This window comes from Rhinoderma darwinii, unplaced genomic scaffold (assembly GCF_050947455.1).
Source record: "Rhinoderma darwinii isolate aRhiDar2 unplaced genomic scaffold, aRhiDar2.hap1 Scaffold_440, whole genome shotgun sequence".
In the NCBI taxonomy this organism is placed as follows: domain Eukaryota; kingdom Metazoa; phylum Chordata; class Amphibia; order Anura; family Rhinodermatidae; genus Rhinoderma; species Rhinoderma darwinii.
In genome coordinates, this window is record NW_027463871.1 from 16,919 (window position 1) to 40,275 (window position 23,357).

Here is a 23,357-nt window from a genome sequence, read left to right on the forward strand (position 1 = left end):
ACGTCCCTGTGCTGAGGACTCTGCTCGCCTGTTACGTCCCTGTGCTGAGGACTCTGCTCGCCTGTTACGTCCCTGTGCTGAGGACTCTGCTCGCCTGTTACGTCCCTGTGCTGAGGACTCTGCTCGCCTGTTACGTCCCTGTGCTGAGGACTCTGCTCGCCTGTTACGTCCCTGTGCTGAGGACTCTGCTCGCCTGTTACGTCCCTGTGCTGAGGACTCTGCTCGCCTGTTACGTCCCTGTGCTGAGGACTCTGCTCGCCTGTTACGTCCCTGTGCTGAGGACTCTGCTCGCCTGTTACGTCCCTGTGCTGAGGACTCTGCTCGCCTGTTACGTCCCTGTGCTGAGGACTCTGCTCGCCTGTTACGTCCCTGTGCTGAGGACTCTGCTCGCCTGTTACGTCCCTGTGCTGAGGACTCTGCTCGCCTGTTACGTCCCTGTGCTGAGGACTCTGCTCGCCTGTTACGTCCCTGTGCTGAGGACTCTGCTCGCCTGTTACGTCCCTGTGCTGAGGACTCTGCTCGCCTGTTACGTCCCTGTGCTGAGGACTCTGCTCGCCTGTTACGTCCCTGTGCTGAGGACTCTGCTCGCCTGTTACGTCCCTGTGCTGAGGACTCTGCTCGCCTGTTACGTCCCTGTGCTGAGGACTCTGCTCGCCTGTTACGTCCCTGTGCTGAGGACTCTGCTCGCCTGTTACGTCCCTGTGCTGAGGACTCTGCTCGCCTGTTACGTCCCTGTGCTGAGGACTCTGCTCGCCTGTTACGTCCCTGTGCTGAGGACTCTGCTCGCCTGTTACGTCCCTGTGCTGAGGACTCTGCTCGCCTGTTACGTCCCTGTGCTGAGGACTCTGCTCGCCTGTTACGTCCCTGTGCTGAGGACTCTGCTCGCCTGTTACGTCCCTGTGCTGAGGACTCTGCTCGCCTGTTACGTCCCTGTGCTGAGGACTCTGCTCGCCTGTTACGTCCCTGTGCTGAGGACTCTGCTCGCCTGTTACGTCCCTGTGCTGAGGACTCTGCTCGCCTGTTACGTCCCTGTGCTGAGGACTCTGCTCGCCTGTTACGTCCCTGTGCTGAGGACTCTGCTCGCCTGTTACGTCCCTGTGCTGAGGACTCTGCTCGCCTGTTACGTCCCTGTGCTGAGGACTCTGCTCGCCTGTTACGTCCCTGTGCTGAGGACTCTGCTCGCCTGTTACGTCCCTGTGCTGAGGACTCTGCTCGCCTGTTACGTCCCTGTGCTGAGGACTCTGCTCGCCTGTTACGTCCCTGTGCTGAGGACTCTGCTCGCCTGTTACGTCCCTGTGCTGAGGACTCTGCTCGCCTGTTACGTCCCTGTGCTGAGGACTCTGCTCGCCTGTTACGTCCCTGTGCTGAGGACTCTGCTCGCCTGTTACGTCACTGTGCTGAGGACTCTGCTCGCCTGTTACGTCCCTGTGCTGAGGACTCTGCTCGCCTGTTACGTCCCTGTGCTGAGGACTCTGCTCGCCTGTTACGTCCCTGTGCTGAGGACTCTGCTCGCCTGTTACGTCCCTGTGCTGAGGACTCTGCTCGCCTGTTACGTCCCTATGCTGAGGACTCTGCTCGCCTGTTACGTCCCTATGCTGAGGACTCTGCTCGCCTGTTACGTCCCTATGCTGAGGACTCTGCTCGCCTGTTACGTCCCTATGCTGAGGACTCTGCTCGCCTGTTACGTCCCTATGCTGAGGACTCTGCTCGCCTGTTACGTCCCTATGCTGAGGACTCTGCTCGCCTGTTACGTCCCTATGCTGAGGACTCTGCTCGCCTGTTACGTCCCTATGCTGAGGACTCTGCTCGCCTGTTACGTCCCTATGCTGAGGACTCTGCTCGCCTGTTATAACAGTTTGTAATGTTGGTAAATTTTTACCTTCAGCAACAAGAGAACCAGTGCAGTTAGGTGACCCCACATCCCGCGGTGACCGGACAGATTCAGAACATCGCTGTGGAAAAAAACACATCACAGATCAGGCGATGACCATGGAGGTCATTTACTAGAGGGAGGGGCCGCACTGCTTCTCTACGCTGCGTGATTCATTAAAAGTAGGGGTCAGCATTCACACCATATGTATGAAAAGTATATAATATACAAACATATACACACACACATACACACACACACACACACAGTACAGTGCAGAAGTTTTAGGCAGTTGTGGGAGACAGTTCCACCATGGAAAGACTGGGGTTCGGGACGTGCTGTTCAAGCTCTGAAGAAGGAATCGGGCGACATTGAGAACCGTAGACGCAGTTGTCAGATGGTGGGGGGTCTGGAGAGCGGTACAATAATGAGGGTCTGCAGGCAGCAGTGAAGATGGTGGAGGGTCCTGGAGAGCGGTACAATAATGGGGGTCTGCAGGCAGCAGTGAAGATGGTGGAGGGTCCTGGAGAGCAGTACAATAATGAGGGTCTGCAAGCAGCAGTGAAACATGGTGGAGGGTCCTCGAGAGCGGTACAATAATGAGGGTCTGCAGCCAGTAGTGAAGATGGTGGAGGGTCCTGGAGAGCGGTACAATAATGAGGGTCTGCAGGCAGCAGTGAAGATGGTCGAGGGTCCTGGAGAGCGGTACAATAATGAGGGTCTGCAGGCAGCCGTGAAACATGGTGAAGGGTCCTGGAGAGTGGTACAATAATGAGGGTCTGCAGGCAGCAGTGAAGATGGTGGAGGGTCCTGGAGAGCGGTACAATAATGTGGGTCTGCAGGCAGCAGTGAAGATGGTGGCGGGTCCTGGAGAGTGGTACAATAATGAGGGTCTGCAGGCAGCAGTGAAGATGGTGGAGGGTCCTGGAGAGCGGTACAATAATGTGGGTCTGCAGGCAGCAGTGTAGATGGTGGCGGGTCCTGGAGAGTGGTACAATAATGAGGGTCTGCAGGCAGCAGTGAATATGAAGGGACCTGGAGAGCGGCACAATAAGGGTCTACAGGCAGCAGTGAAGATGGTGGAGGGTCCTGCAGAGCGGTGCAATAATGAGGGTCTGAAGGTAACAGTGAAGTTGGTGGAGGGTCCTGGAGAGCGGTACAATAATGAGGGTCTGCAGGCAGCAGTGAAGATGGATGGTCCTGGAGAGCGGTACAATAATGAGGGTCTGCAGGCAGCAGTGAAGATGGACGGTCCTGGAGAGCGGTACAATAATGAGGGTCTACAGGCAGCAGTGAAGAATGATGGAGGCTCCTGGAGAGCGGTACAATAATGAGGGTCTGCAGGCAGCAGTGAAGATGGTGGAGGGTCCTGGAGAGTGATACAATGAGGGTCTGCAGGCAGCAGTGAAGATGGTGGAGGGTCCAGGAGAGCGGCACAACAATGAGGGTCTGCAGGCAGCAGTGAAGATGGTGGAGGGTCTTGGAGAGCGGTGCAATAATGAGGGTCTGCAGAAAGCATTGAAGATGGTGGAGGGTCCTGGAGAGCGGTACAATAATGAGGGTCTGCAGGCAGCAGTGAAGCATGGTGGAGGGTCCTGGAGAGTGGTACAATAATGAGGGTCTGCAGGCAGCAGTGAAAATGGTGGAGGCTCCTGGAGAGTGGTACAGTAATGGGGGTCTGCAGGCAGCAGTGAAGATGGTGGAGGGTCCTGGAGAGCAGTACAATAATGAGGGTCTGCAGGCAGCAGTGAGGATTGTGGAGGGTCCTGGAGAACAGGACAATAATGAGGATCTGCAGTCAGCAGTGAAGCATGGTGGAGGGTCCTGGAGAGCGGTGCAATAATGAGGGTCTGCAGGCAGCAGTGAGGTTGGTGGAGGGTCCTGGAGAGCGGGACAATAATGAGGATCTGCAGGCAGCAGTGAAGATGGTGGAGGGTCCTGGAGAGCGGGACAATAATGAGGATCTGCAGGCAGCAGTGAAGCATGGTGGAGGGTCCTGGAGAGCAGTACAATAATGAGGGTCTGCAGGCAGCAGTGAAGATGGTGGAGGGTCCTGGAGAGCGGGACAATAATGAGGATCTGCAGGCAGCAGTGAAGCATGGTGGAGGGTCCTGGAGAGCAGTACAATAATGGGGGTCTGCAGGCAGCAGTGAAGCATGGTGGAGGGTCCTGGAGAGCGGTACAATAATGAGGGTGTGCAGGCAGCAGTGAAGCATGGTGGAGGGTCCTGGAGAGTGATACAATGAGGGTCTGCAGGCAGCAGTGAAGATGGTGGAGGGTCCTGGAGAACGGGACAATAATGAGGATCTGCAGGCAGCAGTGAAGCATGGTGGAGGGTCCTGGAGAGCGGTACAATAATGAGGGTGTGCAGGCAGCAGTGAAGCATGGTGGAGGGTCCTGGAGAGTGATACAATGAGGGTCTGCAGGCAGCAGTGAAGATGGTGGAGGGTCCTGGAGAGCGGTACAATAATGAGGGTCTGCAGGCAGCAGTGAAGCATGGTGGGGGGTCCAGGAGAGCGGTGCAATAATGAGGGTCTGCAGGCAGCAGTGAGGATGGTGGAGGGTCCTGGAGAGCGGGACAATAATGAGGATCTGCAGGCAGCAGTGAAGCATGGTGGAGGGTCCTGGAGAGCAGTACAATAATGAGGGTCTGCAGGCAGCAGTGAAGCATGGTGGAGGGTCCTGGAGAGCGGTACAATAATGAGGGTGTGCAGGCAGCAGTGAAGCATGGTGGAGGGTCCTGGAGAGTGATACAATGAGGGTCTGCAGGCAGCAGTGAAGATGGTGGAGGGTCCTGGAGAACGGGACAATAATGAGGATCTGCAGGCAGCAGTGAAGCATGGTGGAGGGTCCTGGAGAGCGGTACAATAATGAGGGTGTGCAGGCAGCAGTGAAGCATGGTGGAGGGTCCTGGAGAGTGATACAATGAGGGTCTGCAGGCAGCAGTGAAGATGGTGGAGGGTCCTGGAGAGCAGTACAATAATGAGGGGCTGCAGGCAGCAGTGAAGATGGTGGAGGGTCCTGGAGAGCGGTACAATAATGAGGGTCTGCAGGCAGCAGTGAAGATGGTGGAGGGTCCTGGAGAGCGGTACAATAATGAGGGTCTGCAGGCAGCAGTGAAGCATGGTGGGGGGTCCAGGAGAGCGGTGCAATAATGAGGGTCTGCAGGCAGCAGTGAAGATGGTGGAGGGTCCTGGAGAGCAGTACAATAATGAGGGTCTGCAGGCAGCAGTGAAGATGGTGGAGGGTCCTGGAGAACAAGACAATAATTAGGATCTACAGGCAGCAGTGAAGATGGTGGAGGGTCCTGGAGAGCGGTACAATAATGAGGGTCTGCAGGCAGCAGTGAAACATGGTGGAGGGTCCTGGATAGCAGTACAATAATGAGGGTCTGCAGGCAGCAGTGAAGCATGGTGGAGGGTCCTGGAGAGTGATACAATGAGGGTCTGCAGGCAGCAGTGAAGATGGTGGAGGGTCCTGGAGAGCGGTACAATAATGAGGGTCTGCAGGCAGCAGTGAAGCATGGTGGGGGGTCCTGGAGAGCGGTACAATAATGAGGGTGTGCAGGCAGCAGTGAAACATGGAGGAGGGTCCTGGAGAGCGGTACAATAATGAGGGTGTGCAGGCAGCAGTGAAGCATGGTGGAGGGTCCTGGAGAGTGATACAATGAGGGTCTGCAGGCAGCAGTGAAGATGGTGGAGGGTCCTGGAGAGCGGTACAATAATGAGGGTCTGCAGGCAGCAGTGAAGCATGGTGGGGGGTCCAGGAGAGCGGTGCAATAATGAGGGTCTGCAGGCAGCAGTGAAGATGGTGGAGGGTCCTGGAGAGCGGTACAATAATGAGGGTCTGCAGGCAGCAGTGAAGATGGTGGAGGGTCCTGGAGAGCGGTACAATAATGAGGGTCTGCAGGCAGCAGTGAAGCATGGTGGGGGGTCCAGGAGAGCGGTGCAATAATGAGGGTCTGCAGGCAGCAGTGAAGATGGTGGAGGGTCCTGGAGAGCAGTACAATAATGAGGGTCTGCAGGCAGCAGTGAAGATGGTGGAGGGTGCTGGAGAACAAGACAATAATTAGGATCTACAGGCAGCAGTGAAGATGGTGGAGGGTCCTGGAGAGCGGTACAATAATGAGGGTCTGCAGGCAGCAGTGAAACATGGTGGAGGGTCCTGGAGAGCAGTACAATAATGAGGGTCTGCAGGCAGCAGTGAAGCATGGTGGAGGGTCCTGGAGAGTGATACAATGAGGGTCTGCAGTCAGCAGTGAAGATGGTGGAGGGTCCTGGAGAGCGGTACAATAATGAGGGTCTGCAGGCAGCAGTGAAGCATGGTGGGGGGTCCTGGAGAGCGGTACAATAATGAGGGTGTGCAGGCAGCAGTGAAACATGGAGGAGGGTCCTGGAGAGCGGTACAATAATGAGGGTGTGCAGGCAGCAGTGAAGCATGGTGGAGGGTCCTGGAGAGTGATACAATGAGGGTCTGCAGGCAGCAGTGAAGATGGTGGAGGGTCCTGGAGAGCGGTACAATAATGAGGGTCTGCAGGCAGCAGTGAAGCATGGTGGGGGGTCCAGGAGAGCGGTGCAATAATGAGGGTCTGCAGGCAGCAGTGAAGATGGTGGAGGGTCCTGGAGAGCAGTACAATAATGAGGGGCTGTAGGCAGCAGTGAAGATGGTGGAGGGTCCTGGAGAGCGGTACAATAATGAGGGTCTGCAGGCAGCAGTGAAGATGGTGGAGGGTCCTGGAGAGCGGTACAATAATGAGGGTCTGCAGGCAGCAGTGAAGCATGGTGGGGGGTCCAGGAGAGCGGTGCAATAATGAGGGTCTGCAGGCAGCAGTGTAGATGGTGGAGGGTCCTGGAGAGCGGTACAATAATGAGGGTCTGCAGGCAGCAGTGAAGCATGGTGGGGGGTCCAGGAGAGCGGTGCAATAATGAGGGTCTGCAGGCAGCAGTGTAGATGGTGGAGGGTCCTGGAGAGCAGTACAATAATGAGGGTCTGCAGGCAGCAGTGAAGATGGTGGAGGGTCCTGGAGAACAAGACAATAATTAGGATCTACAGGCAGCAGTGAAGATGGTGGAGGGTCCTGGAGAGCGGTACAATAATGAGGGTCTGCAGGCAGCAGTGAAGCATGGTGGGGGGTCCTGGAGAGCGGTACAATAATGAGGGTGTGCAGGCAGCAGTGAAACATGGAGGAGGGTCCTGGAGAGCGGTACAATAATGAGGGTGTGCAGGCAGCAGTGAAGCATGGTGGAGGGTCCTGGAGAGTGATACAATGAGGGTCTGCAGGCAGCAGTGAAGATGGTGGAGGGTCCTGGAGAACGGGACAATAATGAGGATCTGCAGGCAGCAGTGAAGATGGTGGAGGGTCCTGGAGAGCGGTACAATAATGAGGGTCTGCAGGCAGCAGTGAAGATGGTGGAGGGTCCTGGAGAGCGGTACAATAATAAGGGTCTGCAGGCAGCAGTGAAGCATGGTGGAGGGTCCTGGAGAGTGATACAATGAGGGTCTGCAGGCAGCAGTGAAGATGGTGGAGGGTCCTGGAGAGCGGTACAATAATGAGGGTCTGCAGGCAGCAGTGAAGATGGTGGAGGGTCCTTGCAGGTTTGAGGCTGCATTAAAGCAAATACAGTTGGAGAATTGGTCGGGATTATTGGCATCGTCAATGCTGAGAAATACCGGAAGATAATTATCCATCATGTAAGAACATCAGGGAGGCGTCTGATTGGCTCCAAATTTATTCTGCAGCGGGACAACGACCCCCAACATCCAGCCAATGTTATTAAGAACTATCTACAATGTAAAGAAGAACAAGGAGCCCTGGAAGTGATGATGTGGCCCCACAGAGCTCGGATCTCTACATCATGGAGTCTGCCTGGGATACATGAAGAGGCAGCGACATCCACAGAAGATCTGCGCTCAGTTCTCCAAGACGTGGAACAATCTCCCGGCCAAGTTCCTGCAAAAACTGTATGGAAGTACCTGGAAGTGATGCTGTTCTGGATGTAAAAGGTGGTCACACCAAATATTGATTTGATTTAGAGGTCACTTCTGTTTATTCACTTTGTATTTTGTTAATTGATAAAATAACTATAACACTTGTATATATGAAAATATTCTTACTCTGCAGCATTTTCCCATAACTGCCTAAAACCTGTACAGTACTGTAATTACATATATATATACAGGGGAGTAACTAGGAAAGACTGGGCCTCATAGCAAACTTTTGACTGGGGCCCCCCTCCCCTGGGTATCACACAACCCCCCCCTGTAGATAGTGCCTCCCTATAGATTCCGCCACACAGCACCCCCTATAGATAGCACCATACAGCTCCCCTGTAGATAACGCCATACAGCCCCCTGTAGATAACGCCATACAGCCCTCCCCCTGTAGATAACGCCATACAGCCCTCCCCCTGTAGATAACGCCATACAGCCCTCCCCCTGTAGATAACGCCATACAGCCCTACCCCTGTAGATAACGCCATACAGCCCCTCCTGTCAAATAAAATGTGTGATGTGTGTGTATGAGGTGAAGTACATGTGTGTGTAAGGAGCATTATATGTATGAGGTGCAGTATGTATATGAGATGAAGTATATTTATTTATGAGGTGCAGTATATGTGTGTGTGTGTATGTATGTATGTATGAGGTGCAGTATATGTATGTATGTATGTATGAGGTGCAGTGTATGTATGTATGTATGAGGTGCAGTATATGTATGTATGTATGTATGTATGAGGTGCAGTATATGTATGTGGTGCAGTATATGCGTGTAATGTGTGTATGAGGTGCAGTATAAGCGTGTAATGTGTGTATGAAGTACAGTATATGCGTGTATGAGGTGCAGTATATGCGTGTATGAGGTACAGTATATGTATGTATGTATGTTTGAAGTGCAGTATATGCATGTAATGTATGTATGAGGTACAGTATATGCGTGTAATGTGTGTATGAGGTGCAGTATATGAATGTAATGTGTGTATGAAGTACAGTATATGCATGAGGTGGAGTATATGTATTTATGTATGTATGTTTGTATGTGGTGCAGTATATGTGTGTAATGTGTGTATGAGGTGCAGTATATGTATGTATGTATGTATGAGGTACAGTATATGTGTGTATGGAGTGCAGTATATGTATGTACAGTATATGTATGTACGAGGTGCAGTATATGCGTGTATGAGGTACAATACGTGTGTGTATGAGGTGAAGTATATGCCTATATGAGGTACAGTATATGTGTGTATGAGGTGCAGTATATGTGTGTATGAGGTGCAGTATATGTGTGTAATGTGTGTATGAGGTCCAGTATATGCGTGTAATGTGTGTATGAGGTCCAGTATATGCGTGTAATGTGTGTATGAGGTACAGTATAGGTGTGTATGAGGTGCAGTATGTGTGTAATGTGTGTATGAAGTGCAGTATATGTGTGTAATGTGTGTATGAGGTGCAGTATGTGTGTAATGTGTGTATGAGGTCCAGTATATGCGTGTAATGTGTGTATGAGGTACAGTATATGTATGTATGAGGTGCAGTATATGTGTGTAATGTGTGTATGAGGTACAGTATATGTGTGTATGAGGTGCAGTATATGCGTGTAATGTGTGTATGAGGTCCAGTATATGCGTGTAATGTGTGTATGAAGTACAGTATATGTATGAGGTGCAGTATATGTATGTATTATGAGGTGCAGTGTATGTATGTATATGGTGCAGTATATGTGTGTATGAGGTGCAGTATATGGATGTATGAGGTGCAGTATATGCATGTATGAGGGGCGATATATGTGTGTATGAGGTGCAGTATATGCGTGTAATGTGTGTATTAGGTCCAGTATATGCGTCTAATGTGTGTATGAAGTACAGTATATGTATGAGGTGCAGTATATGTATGTATTATGAGGTGCAGTATATGTATGTATTATGAGGTGCAGTGTATGTATGTATGCATGCATGTGGTGCAGTAGATGCATCGAAGTATGTATGTATGTCTGAATGTATGTATGTATGTATGAGGTGCAGTATATGCGTGTAATGTGTATATGAGGTGCAGTATATGCATGTATGAGGGGCGATATATGTGTGTATGAGGTGCAGTATATGCGTGTAATGTGTGCATGAGGTACAGTATATGTATGAGGTGCAGTATATGCATGTGTGAGGGGCGATATATGTGTGTATGAGGTACAGTATGTGTGTAATGTGTGTATGAGGTACAGTATATGCATGTATGAGGTGCAGCATATGTGTGTAATGTGTGTATGAGGTACAGTATATGTGTGTAATGTGTGTATGAGGTGCAGCATATGTGTGTAATGTGTGTATGAGGTGCAGTATATGTGTGTATGAGGTGCAATATATGCGTGTAATGTGTGTATGAGGTCCAGTATATATGTGTGTAATGTGTGTATGAGGTGCAGCATATGTGTGTAATGTGTGTATGAGGTGCAGTATATATGTGTAATGTGTGTATGAGGTACATTATATGTATGAAGTACAGTATGTGTGTAATGTGTGTATGAGGTGCAGTATATGTGTGTAATGTGTGTATGAGATGCAGTATATGTGTGTAATGTGTGTATGAGGTACATTATAAGTATGAAGTACAGTATATGTGTGTACTGTGTGTATGAGGTGCAATATATGCGTGTAATGTGTGTATGAGGTGCAATATATGCGTGTAATGTGTGTATGAGGTACAGTATAGGTGTGTATGAGGTGCAGTATATATGTGTAATGTGTGTATGAGGTACATTATATGTATGAAGTACAGTATGTGTGTAATGTGTGTATGAGGTACAGTATATGTGTGTATGAGGTGCAGTATGTGTGTAAAGTGTGTATGAGGTGCAGTATGTGTGTAATGTGTGTATGAGGTGCAGTATAAGCGTGTAATGTGTGTATGAAGTACAGTATATGCGTGTATGAGGTGCAGTATATGCGTGTATGAGGTACAGTATATGTATGTATGTTTGAAGTGCAGTATATGCATGTAATGTGTATGAGGTGCAGTGTATGTATGTATGTATGTATGTGGTGCAGTATATGAGGTGCAGTATATGTATGTAATGTGTGTATGAAGTACAGTATATGCATGAGGTGGAGTATATGTATGTATGTATGTATGTATGTATGTATGTATGTATGAGATACAGTATATGTGTGTATGGAGTGCAGTATATGTATGTATTTGTACAGTATATGTATGTACGAGGTGCAGTATATGCGTGTATGAGGTACAATACGTGTGTGTATGAGGTGAAGTATATGCCTATATGAGGTACAGTATATGTGTGTATGAGGTGCAGTGTATGTATGTATGTATGTATGAGGGGCAGTTTATGCGTGTAATGTGTGTATGAGGTCCAGTATATGCGTGTAATGTGTGTATGAAGTACAGTATATGTATGAGGTGCAGTATATGTATGTATTATGAGGTGCAGTGTATGTATGTATGTATATGGTGCAGTATATGCGTGTAATGTGTGTATGAGGTGCAGTATATGCGTGTATGAGGTACAGTATATGGATGTATGAGGTGCAGTATATGCATGTATGGGGGGCGATATATGTGTGTATGAGGTGCAATATATGCGTGTAATGTGTGTATGAGGTCCAGTATATGCGTCTAATGTGTGTATGAAGTACAGTATATGTATGAGGTGCAGTATATGTATGTATTATGAGGTGCAGTGTATGTATGTATGTATGTATGTATGTATGTGGTGCAGTAGATGAATCTAAGTATGTATGTATGTATGAATGAGGTGCAGTATATGCGTGTAATGTGTATATGAGGTGCAGTATATGTATGAGGTGCAGTATATGCATGTGTGAGGGGCGATATATGTGTGTATGAGGTGCAGTATATGCGTGTAATGTGTGTGAGGTACAGTATATGTATGAGGTACAGTATATACATGTATGAGGTGCAGCATATGTGTGTAATGTTTGTATGAGGTGCAGTATGTGTGTAATGTGTGCATGAGGTACAGTATATGTGTGTAATGTGTGTATGAGGTGCAGCATATGTGTGTAATGTGTGTATGAGGTGCAATATATGCGTGTAATGTGTGTATGAGGTACAGTATAGGTGTGTATGAGGTGCAGTATGTGTGTAATGTGTGTATGGGGTATAGTATATGTGTGTATGAGGTGCAGTATGTGTGTAATGTGTGTATGAGGTACAGTATATGTGTGTATGAGGTGCAATATAGGTGTGTATGAGGTGCAGTATGTGTGTAATGTGTGTATGGGGTATAGTATATGTGTGTATGAGGTGCAGTATGTGTGTAATGTGTGTATGAGGTACAGTATATGTGTGTATGAGGTGCAATATATGCGTATGAGGTGCAGTATATGTGTGTAATGTTGTAATGTGTGTATGAGGTGCAGTATATATGTGTAATGTGTGTATGAGGTACATTATATGTATGAAGTACAGTATGTGTGTAATGTGTGTATGAGGTGCAGTATATGTGTGTAATGTGTGTATGAGGTACATTATAAGTATGAAGTACAGTATATGTGTGTACTGTGTGTATGAGGTGCAGTATATGTGTGTAATGTGTGTATGAGTGTAATGTGTGTATGAGGTGCAGTATATGTGTGTAATGTGTGTATGAGGTGCAGTATATGTGTGTAATGTGTGTATGAGGTGCAGTATATATGTGTAATGTGTGTATGAGGTACATTATATGTATGAAGTACAGTATGTGTGTAATGTGTGTATGAGGTACATTATATGTATGAAGTACAGTATGTGTGTAATGTGTGTATGAGGTGCAGTATATGTGTGTAATGTGTGTATGAGATGCAGTATATGTGTGTAATGTGTGTATGAGATGCAGTATATGTGTGTAATGTGTGTATGAGGTGCAGTATATGTGTGTAATGTGTGTATGAGGTGCAGTATATGTGTGTAATGTGTGTATGAGATGCAGTATATGTGTGTAATGTGTGTATGAGGTACATTATAAGTATGAAGTACAGTATGTGTGTACTGTGTGTATGAGGTGCAGTATAGGTGTGTAATGTGTGTATGAGTGTAATGTGTGTATGAGGTGCAGTATATGTGTGTAATGTGTGTATGAGGTGCAGTATATGTGTGTAATGTGTGTATGAGGTGCAGTATATATGTGTAATGTGTGTATGAGGTACATTATATGTATGAAGTACAGTATGTGTGTAATGTGTGTATGAGGTACATTATATGTATGAAGTACAGTATGTGTGTAGTGTGTATGAGGTGCAGTATATGTGTGTAATGTGTGTATGAGATGCAGTATATGTGTGTAATGTGTGTATGAGGTACATTATAAGTATGAAGTACAGTATATGTGTGTACTGTGTGTATGAGGTGCAGTATATGTGTGTAATGTGTGTATGAGGTGCAGTATATGTGTGTACTGTGTGTATGAGGTGCAGTATATGTGTGTACTGTGTGTATGAGGTGCAGTATATGTGTGTACTGTGTGTATGAGGTGCAGTATATGTGTGTAATGTGTGTATGAGGTACAGTATATGTGTGTAATGTGTGTATGAGGTACACTATATGTATGAAGTGGTGCAGTATATGTGTGTAATGTGTGTTTTGAGGTGCAGTATATGTGTGTAATGTGTGTATGAGGTGTGGTATATGTGTGTAATGTGTGTATGAGGTGCAGTATATGTGTGTAATGTGTGTATGAGGTGTGATATATGTGTGTAATGTGTGTATGAGATGCAGTATATGTGTGTAATGTGTGTATGAGGTGTGGTATATGTGTGTAATGTGTGTATGAGGTGCAGTATATGTGTGTAATGTGTGTATGAGGTGCAGTATATGTGTGTAATGTGTGTATGAGGTGCAGTATATGTGTGTAATGTGTATATGAGGTACACTATATGTATGAAGTGGTGCAGTATATGTGTGTAATGTGTGTTTTGAGGTGCAGTATATGTGTGAGGTGCAGTATATGCATAAGGTGCAATATATGTATGGGGGGGGCGATATATGTATGTATATAGGAGCCGCTGTGTACACATACATACTGTATATAAAGTACATACCTGACACATGAAAACATCAATAGGTTCACTCACACAAAATCCCCACACAGTGATCTCTGCCGCTCTCCTGCTGCTGCTCTCTTTGACTGAGGGATCCCGGAGCCGGGAGGGAGGAGAGATGTAGCGGGGGTATATATATCTATCTGTATACAAGGGGTGGATCTCAGCTGTGACATATATACATAACGAGAGAAGAAGACAAATAGCACTACTATTCTCATCATTGTACTAACTGCAAACATTGCTTAATAGTCTCCAGTGTATCTAACAACCTGATGTGTGATACTGTCACCAGTGTATCTAACAACCTGATGAGTGATACGGTCACCAGTGTATCTAACAACCTGATGTGTGATACGGTCACCAGTGTATCTAATCCTATCATGTGTGATACCGTCACCAGTGTATCTAATCCTATCATGTGTGATACTGTCACCAGTGTATCTAATCCTATCATGTGTGATACCGTCACCAGTGTATCTAATCCTATCATGTGTGATACTGTCACCAGTGTATCTAATCCTATCATGTGTGATACTGTCACCAGTGTATCTAACAACCTGATGTGTGATACTGTCACCAGTGTATCTAACAACCTGATGAGTGATACGGTCACCAGTGTATCTAATCCTATCATGTGTGATACCGTCACCAGTGTATCTAATCCTATCATGTGTGATACTGTCACCAGTGTATCTAATCCTATCATGTGTGATACTGTCACCAGTGTATCTAATCCTATCATGTGTGATACTGTCACCAGTGTATCTAACAACCTGATGAGTGATACGGTCACCAGTGTATCTAATCCTATCATGTGTGATACCGTCACCAGTGTATCTAATCCTATCATGTGTGATACTGTCACCAGTGTATCTAATCCTATCATGTGTGATACTGTCACCAGTGTATCTAATCTGATCATGTGTGATACCGTCACCAGTGTATCTAATCCTATCATGTGTGATACTGTCACCAGTGTATCTAACAACCTGATGTGTGATACCGTCACCAGTGTATCTGACAACCTGATGTGTGATACCGTCACCAGTGTATCTGACAACCTGATGTGTGATACTGTCACCAGTGTATCTAATCCTATCATGTGTGATACTGTCACCAGTGTATCTAACAACCTGATGTGTGATACTGTCACCAGTGTATCTAATCCTATCATGTGTGATACCGTCACCAGTGTATCTAATCCTATCATGTGTGATACTGTCACCAGTGTATCTAATCCTATCATGTGTGATACTGTCACCAGTGTATCTAATCCTATCATGTGTGATACTGTCACCAGTGTATCTAACAACCTGATGAGTGATACGGTCACCAGTGTATCTAATCCTATCATGTGTGATACCGTCACCAGTGTATCTAATCCTATCATGTGTGATACTGTCACCAGTGTATCTAATCCTATCATGTGTGATACTGTCACCAGTGTATCTAATCTGATCATGTGTGATACCGTCACCAGTGTATCTAATCCTATCATGTGTGATACCGTCACCAGTGTATCTAATCCTATCATGTGTGATACTGTCACCAGTGTATCTAACAACCTGATGTGTGATACGGTCACCAGTGTATCTAATCCTATCATGTGTGATACCGTCACCAGTGTATCTAATCCTATCATGTGTGATACTGTCACCAGTGTATCTAACAACCTGATGTGTGATACTGTCACCAGTGTATCTAATCCTATCATGTGTTATACCGTCACCAGTGTATCTAATCCTATAATGTGTGATACCGTCACCAGTGTATCTAACAACCTGATGTGTGATACTGTCACCAGTGTATCTAATCCTATCATGTGTGATACTGTCACCAGTGTATCTAATCCTATCATGTGTGATACTGTCACCAGTGTATCTAATCCTATCATGTGTGATACCGTCACCAGTGTATCTAATCCTATCATGTGTGATACCGTCACCAGTGTATCTAATCCTATAATGTGTGATACCGTCACCAGTGTATCTAACAACCTGATGTGTGATACTGTCACCAGTGTATCTAATCCTATCATGTGTGATACTGTCACCAGTGTATCTAATCCTATCATGTGTGATACTGTCACCAGTGTATCTAATCCTATCATGTGTGATACCGTCACCAGTGTATCTAATCCTATCATGTGTGATACTGTCACCAGTGTATCTAACAACCTGATGTGTGATACCGTCACCAGTGTATCTAATCCTATCATGCGTGATACTGTCACCAGTGTATCTAATCCTATCATGTGTGATACTGTCACCAGTGTATGTAATCCTATCATGTGTGATACCGTCACCAGTGTATCTAATCCTATCATGTGTGATACCGTCACCAGTGTATCTAATCCTATCATGTGTGATACCGTCACCAGTGTATCTAATCCTATCATGTGTGATACCGTCACCAGTGTATCTAACAACCTGATGTGTGATACTGTCACCAGTGTATCTAATCCTATCATGTGTGATACTGTCACCAGTGTATCTAATCCTATCATGTGTGATACTGTCACCAGTGTATCTAATCCTATCATGTGTGATACCGTCACCAGTGTATCTAATCCTATCATGTGTGATACCGTCACCAGTGTATCTAATCCTATCATGTGTGATACCGTCACCAGTATATCTAATCCTATCATGTGTGATACCGTCACCAGTGTATCTAATCCTATCATGTGTGATACCGTCACCAGTGTATCTAATCCTATCATGTGTGATACCGTCACCAGTGTATCTAACAACCTGATGTGTGATATTGTCACCAGTGTATCTAATCCTATCATGTGTGATACCGTCACCAGTGTATCTAATCCTATCATGTGTGTTACCGTCACCAGTGTATCTAACAACCTGATGTGTGATACTGTCACCAGTGTATCTAATCCTATCATGCGTGATACTGTCACCAGTGTATCTAATCCTATCATGTGTGATACTGTTACCAGTGTATCTAATCCTATCATGTGTGATACCGTCACCTGTGTATCTAATCCTATCATGTGTGATACCGTCATCAGTATATCTAATCCTATCATGTGTGATACCGTCACCAGTGTATCTAATCCTATCATGTGTGATACCGTCACCAGTGTATCTAATCCTATCATGTGTGATACTGTCACCAGTGTATCTAATCCTATCATGTGTGATACTGTCACCAGTGTATCTAACAACCTGATGAGTGATACGGTCACCAGTGTATCTAATCCTATCATGTGTGATACCGTCACCAGTGTATCTAATCCTATCATGTGTGATACTGTCACCAGTGTATCTAATCCTATCATGTGTGATACTGTCACCAGTGTATCTAATCCTATCATGTGTGATACCGTCACCAGTTTATCTAATCCTATCATGTGTGATACTGTCACCAGTGTATCTAATCCTATCATGTGTGATACTGTCACCAGTGTATCTAATCCTATAATGTGTGATACCGTCACCAGTGTATCTAACAACCTGATGTGTGATACTGTCACCAGTGTATCTAATCCTATCATGTGTGATACTGTCACCAGTGTATCTAATCCTATCATGCGTGATACTGTCACCAGTGTATCTAATCCTATCATGTGTGATAAAGCCACCAGTGTATCTAATCCTATCATGTGTGATACTGTCACCAGTGTATCTAACAACCTGATGTGTGATACGGTCACCAGTGTATCTAATCCTATCATGTGTGATACCGTCACCAGTGTATCTAATCCTATCATGTGTGATACTGTCACCAGTGTATCTAACAACCTGATGTGTGATACTGTCACCAGTGTATCTAATCCTATCATGTGTGATACTGTCACCAGTGTATCTAATCCTATCATGTGTGATACTGTCACCAGTGTATCTAATCCTATCATGTGTGATACCGTCACCAGTGTATCTAATCCTATCATGTGTGATACTGTCACCAGTGTATCTAACAACCTGATGTGTGATACCGTCACCAGTGTATCTAATCCTATCATGCGTGATACTGTCACCAGTGTATCTAATCCTATCATGTGTGATACTGTCACCAGTGTATGTAATCCTATCATGTGTGATACCGTCACCAGTGTATCTAATCCTATCATGTGTGATACCGTCACCAGTGTATCTAATCCTATCATGTGTGATACCGTCACCAGTGTATCTAATCCTATCATGTGTGATACCGTCACCAGTGTATCTAACAACCTGATGTGTGATACTGTCACCAGTGTATCTAATCCTATCATGTGTGATACTGTCACCAGTGTATCTAATCCTATCATGTGTGATACTGTCACCAGTGTATCTAATCCTATCATGTGTGATACCATCACCAGTGTATCTAATCCTATCATGTGTGATACCGTCACCAGTGTATCTAATCCTATCATGTGTGATACCGTCACCAGTATATCTAATCCTATCATGTGTGATACCGTCACCAGTGTATCTAATCCTATCATGTGTGATACCGTCACCAGTGTATCTAATCCTATCATGTGTGATACCGTCACCAGTGTATCTAACAACCTGATGTGTGATATTGTCACCAGTGTATCTAATCCTATCATGTGTGATACCGTCACCAGTGTATCTAATCCTATCATGTGTGTTACCGTCACCAGTGTATCTAACAACCTGATGTGTGATACTGTCACCAGTGTATCTAATCCTATCATGCGTGATACTGTCACCAGTGTATCTAATCCTATCATGTGTGATACTGTTACCAGTGTATCTAATCCTATCATGTGTGATACCGTCACCTGTGTATCTAATCCTATCATGTGTGATACCGTCATCAGTATATCTAATCCTATCATGTGTGATACCGTCACCAGTGTATCTAATCCTATCATGTGTGATACCGTCACCAGTGTATCTAATCCTATCATGTGTGATACTGTCACCAGTGTATCTAATCCTATCATGTGTGATACTGTCACCAGTGTATCTAACAACCTGATGAGTGATACGGTCACCAGTGTATCTAATCCTATCATGTGTGATACCGTCACCAGTGTATCTAATCCTATCATGTGTGATACTGTCACCAGTGTATCTAATCCTATCATGTGTGATACTGTCACCAGTGTATCTAATCCTATCATGTGTGATACCGTCACCAGTTTATCTAATCCTATCATGTGTGATACTGTCACCAGTGTATCTAATCCTATCATGTGTGATACTGTCACCAGTGTATCTAATCCTATAATGTGTGATACCGTCACCAGTGTATCTAACAACCTGATGTGTGATACTGTCACCAGTGTATCTAATCCTATCATGTGTGATACTGTCACCAGTGTATCTAATCCTATCATGCGTGATACTGTCACCAGTGTATCTAATCCTATCATGTGTGATAAAGCCACCAGTGTATCTAATCCTATCATGTGTGATACTGTCACCAGTGTATCTAACAACCTGATGTGTGATACGGTCACCAGTGTATCTAATCCTATCATGTGTGATACCGTCACCAGTGTATCTAATCCTATCATGTGTGATACTGTCACCAGTGTATCTAACAACCTGATGTGTGATACGGTCACCAGTGTATCTAATCCTATCATGTGTTATACCGTCACCAGTGTATCTAATCCTATAATGTGTGATACCGTCACCAGTGTATCTAACAACCTGATGTGTGATACTGTCACCAGTGTATCTAATCCTATCATGTGTGATACTGTCACCAGTGTATCTAATCCTATCATGTGTGATACTGTCACCAGTGTATCTAATCCTATCATGTGTGATACCGTCACCAGTGTATCTAATCCTATCATGTGTGATACCGTCACCAGTGTATCTAATCCTATAATGTGTGATACCGTCACCAGTGTATCTAACAACCTGATGTGTGATACTGTCACCAGTGTATCTAATCCTATCATGTGTGATACTGTCACCAGTGTATCTAATCCTATCATGTGTGATACTGTCACCAGTGTATCTAATCCTATCATGAGTGATACCGTCACCAGTGTATCTAATCCTATCATGTGTGATACTGTCACCAGTGTATCTAACAACCTGATGTGTGATACCGTCACCAGTGTATCTAATCCTATCATGCGTGATACTGTCACCAGTGTATCTAATCCTATCATGTGTGATACTGTCACCAGTGTATGTAATCCTATCATGTGTGATACCGTCACCAGTGTATCTAATCCTATCATGTGTGATACCGTCACCAGTGTATCTAATCCTATCATGTGTGATACCGTCACCAGTGTATCTAACAACCTGATGTGTGATACTGTCACCAGTGTATCTAATCCTATCATGTGTGATACTGTCACCAGTGTATCTAATCCTATCATGCGTGATACTGTCACCAGTGTATCTAATCCTATCATGTGTGATAAAGCCACCAGTGTATCTAATCCTATCATGTGTGATACTGTCACCAGTGTATCTAACAACCTGATGTGTGATACGGTCACCAGTGTATCTAATCCTATCATGTGTGATACCGTCACCAGTGTATCTAATCCTATCATGTGTGATACTGTCACCAGTGTATCTAACAACCTGATGTGTGATACGGTCACCAGTGTATCTAATCCTATCATGTGTTATACCGTCACCAGTGTATCTAATCCTATAATGTGTGATACCGTCACCAGTGTATCTAACAACCTGATGTGTGATACTGTCACCAGTGTATCTAATCCTATCATGTGTGATACTGTCACCAGTGTATCTAATCCTATCATGTGTGATACTGTCACCAGTGTATCTAATCCTATCATGTGTGATACCGTCACCAGTGTATCTAATCCTATCATGTGTGATACCGTCACCAGTGTATCTAATCCTATAATGTGTGATACCGTCACCAGTGTATCTAACAACCTGATGTGTGATACTGTCACCAGTGTATCTAATCCTATCATGTGTGATACTGTCACCAGTGTATCTAATCCTATCATGTGTGATACTGTCACCAGTGTATCTAATCCTATCATGAGTGATACCGTCACCAGTGTATCTAATCCTATCATGTGTGATACTGTCACCAGTGTATCTAACAACCTGATGTGTGATACCGTCACCAGTGTATCTAATCCTATCATGCGTGATACTGTCACCAGTGTATCTAATCCTATCATGTGTGATACTGTCACCAGTGTATGTAATCCTATCATGTGTGATACCGTCACCAGTGTATCTAATCCTATCATGTGTGATACCGTCACCAGTGTATCTAATCCTATCATGTGTGATACCGTCACCAGTGTATCTAATCCTATAATGTGTGATACCGTCACCAGTGTATCTAACAACCTGATGTGTGATACTGTCACCAGTGTATCTAATCCTATCATGTGTGATACTGTCACCAGTGTATCTAATCCTATCATGTGTGATACTGTCACCAGTGTATCTAATCCTATCATGTGTGATACCGTCACCAGTGTATCTAATCCTATCATGTGTGATACTGTCACCAGTGTATCTAACAACCTGATGTGTGATACTGTCACCAGTGTATCTAATCCTATCATGCGTGATACTGTCACCAGTGTATCTAATCCTATCATGTGTGATACTGTCACCAGTGTATCTAATCCTATCATGTGTGATACCGTCACCAGTGTATCTAATCCTATCATGTGTGATACCGTCACCAGTGTATCTAATCCTATCATGTGTGATACCGTCACCAGTATATCTAATCCTATCATGTGTGATACCGTCACCAGTGTATCTAATCCTATCATGTGTGATACCGTCACCAGTGTATCTAATCCTATCATGTGTGATACCGTCACCAGTGTATCTAACAACCTGATGTGTGATATTGTCACCAGTGTATCTAATCCTATCATGTGTGATACCGTCACCAGTGTATCTAATCCTATCATGTGTGTTACCGTCACCAGTGTATCTAACAACCTGATGTGTGATACTGTCACCAGTGTATCTAATCCTATCATGCGTGATACTGTCACCAGTGTATCTAATCCTATCATGTGTGATACTGTTACCAGTGTATCTAATCCTATCATGTGTGATACCGTCACCTGTGTATCTAATCCTATCATGTGTGATACCGTCATCAGTATATCTAATCCTATCATGTGTGATACCGTCACCAGTGTATCTAATCCTATCATGTGTGATACCGTCACCAGTGTATCTAATCCTATCATGTGTGATACCGTCACCAGTGTATCTAATCCTATAATGTGTGATACCGTCACCAGTGTATCTAATCCTATAATGTGTGATACCGTCACCAGTGTATCTAACAACCTGATGTGTGATACTGTCACCAGTGTATCTAATCCTATCATGTGTGATACGGTCACCAGTGTATCTAATCCTATCATGTGTGATACTGTCACCAGTGTATCTAATCCTATCATGTGTGATACCGTCACCAGTGTATCTAATCCTATCATGTGTGATACTGTCACCAGTGTATCTAACAACCTGATGTGTGATACTGTCACCAGTGTATCTAATCCTATCATGTGTGATACCGTCACCAGTGTATCTAATCCTATCATGTGTGATACCGTCACCAGTGTATCTAATCCTATCATGTGTGATACCGTCACCAGTATATCTAATCCTATCATGTGTGATACCGTCACCAGTGTATCTAATCCTATCATGTGTGATACCGTCACCAGTGTATCTAATCCTATCATGTGTGATACCGTCACCAGTGTATCTAACAACCTGATGTGTGATATTGTCACCAGTGTATCTAATCCTATCATGTGTGATACCGTCACCAGTGTATCTAATCCTATCATGTGTGTTACCGTCACCAGTGTATCTAACAACCTGATGTGTGATACTGTCACCAGTGTATCTAATCCTATCATGCGTGATACTGTCACCAGTGTATCTAATCCTATCATGTGTGATACTGTTACCAGTGTATCTAATCCTATCATGTGTGATACCGTCACCTGTGTATCTAATCCTATCATGTGTGATACCGTCATCAGTATATCTAATCCTATCATGTGTGATACCGTCACCAGTGTATCTAATCCTATCATGTGTGATACCGTCACCAGTGTATCTAATCCTATCATGTGTGATACCGTCACCAGTGTATCTAATCCTATCATGTGTGATACCGTCACCAGTGTATCTAATCCTATCATGTGTGATACTGTCACCAGTGTATCTAATCCTATCATGTGTTATACTGTCACCAGTTTATCTAACAACCTGATGTGTGATACTGTCACCAGTGTATCTAATCCTATCATGTGTGATACCGTCACCAGTGTATCTAACAACCTGATGTGTGATACTTTCACCAGTGTATCTAATCCTATCATGCGTGATACTGTCACCAGTGTATCTAATCCTATCATGTGTGATACCGTCACCAGTGTATCTAATCCTATCATGTGTGATACCGTCACCAGTGTATCTAATCCTATCATGTGTGATACCGTCACCAGTGTA

At 45.1% G+C, this 23,357-nt stretch overlaps 1 protein-coding gene across 1 annotated transcript in view; it reads right to left on the reverse strand.

Annotated features, from left to right (window-relative positions):
• The window catches only part of LOC142714083 (gastric inhibitory polypeptide receptor-like), a gene marked incomplete at its 3' end in the record, with an annotated part of 30,914 nt that extends 16,915 nt beyond the window's left edge, over positions 1 to 13,999 (reverse strand). The window contains exons 1-2 of the mRNA XM_075848642.1: positions 13,948 to 13,999; positions 1,880 to 1,952 (exon numbers count right to left, since the gene is read on the reverse strand). Of these exons, the coding sequence (XP_075704757.1) occupies positions 1,880 to 1,921 (42 nt within the window). The remainder of the gene's footprint in view (positions 1 to 1,879; positions 1,953 to 13,947) is intronic.
• Between the last annotated feature and the right edge of the window lie 9,358 nt (positions 14,000 to 23,357).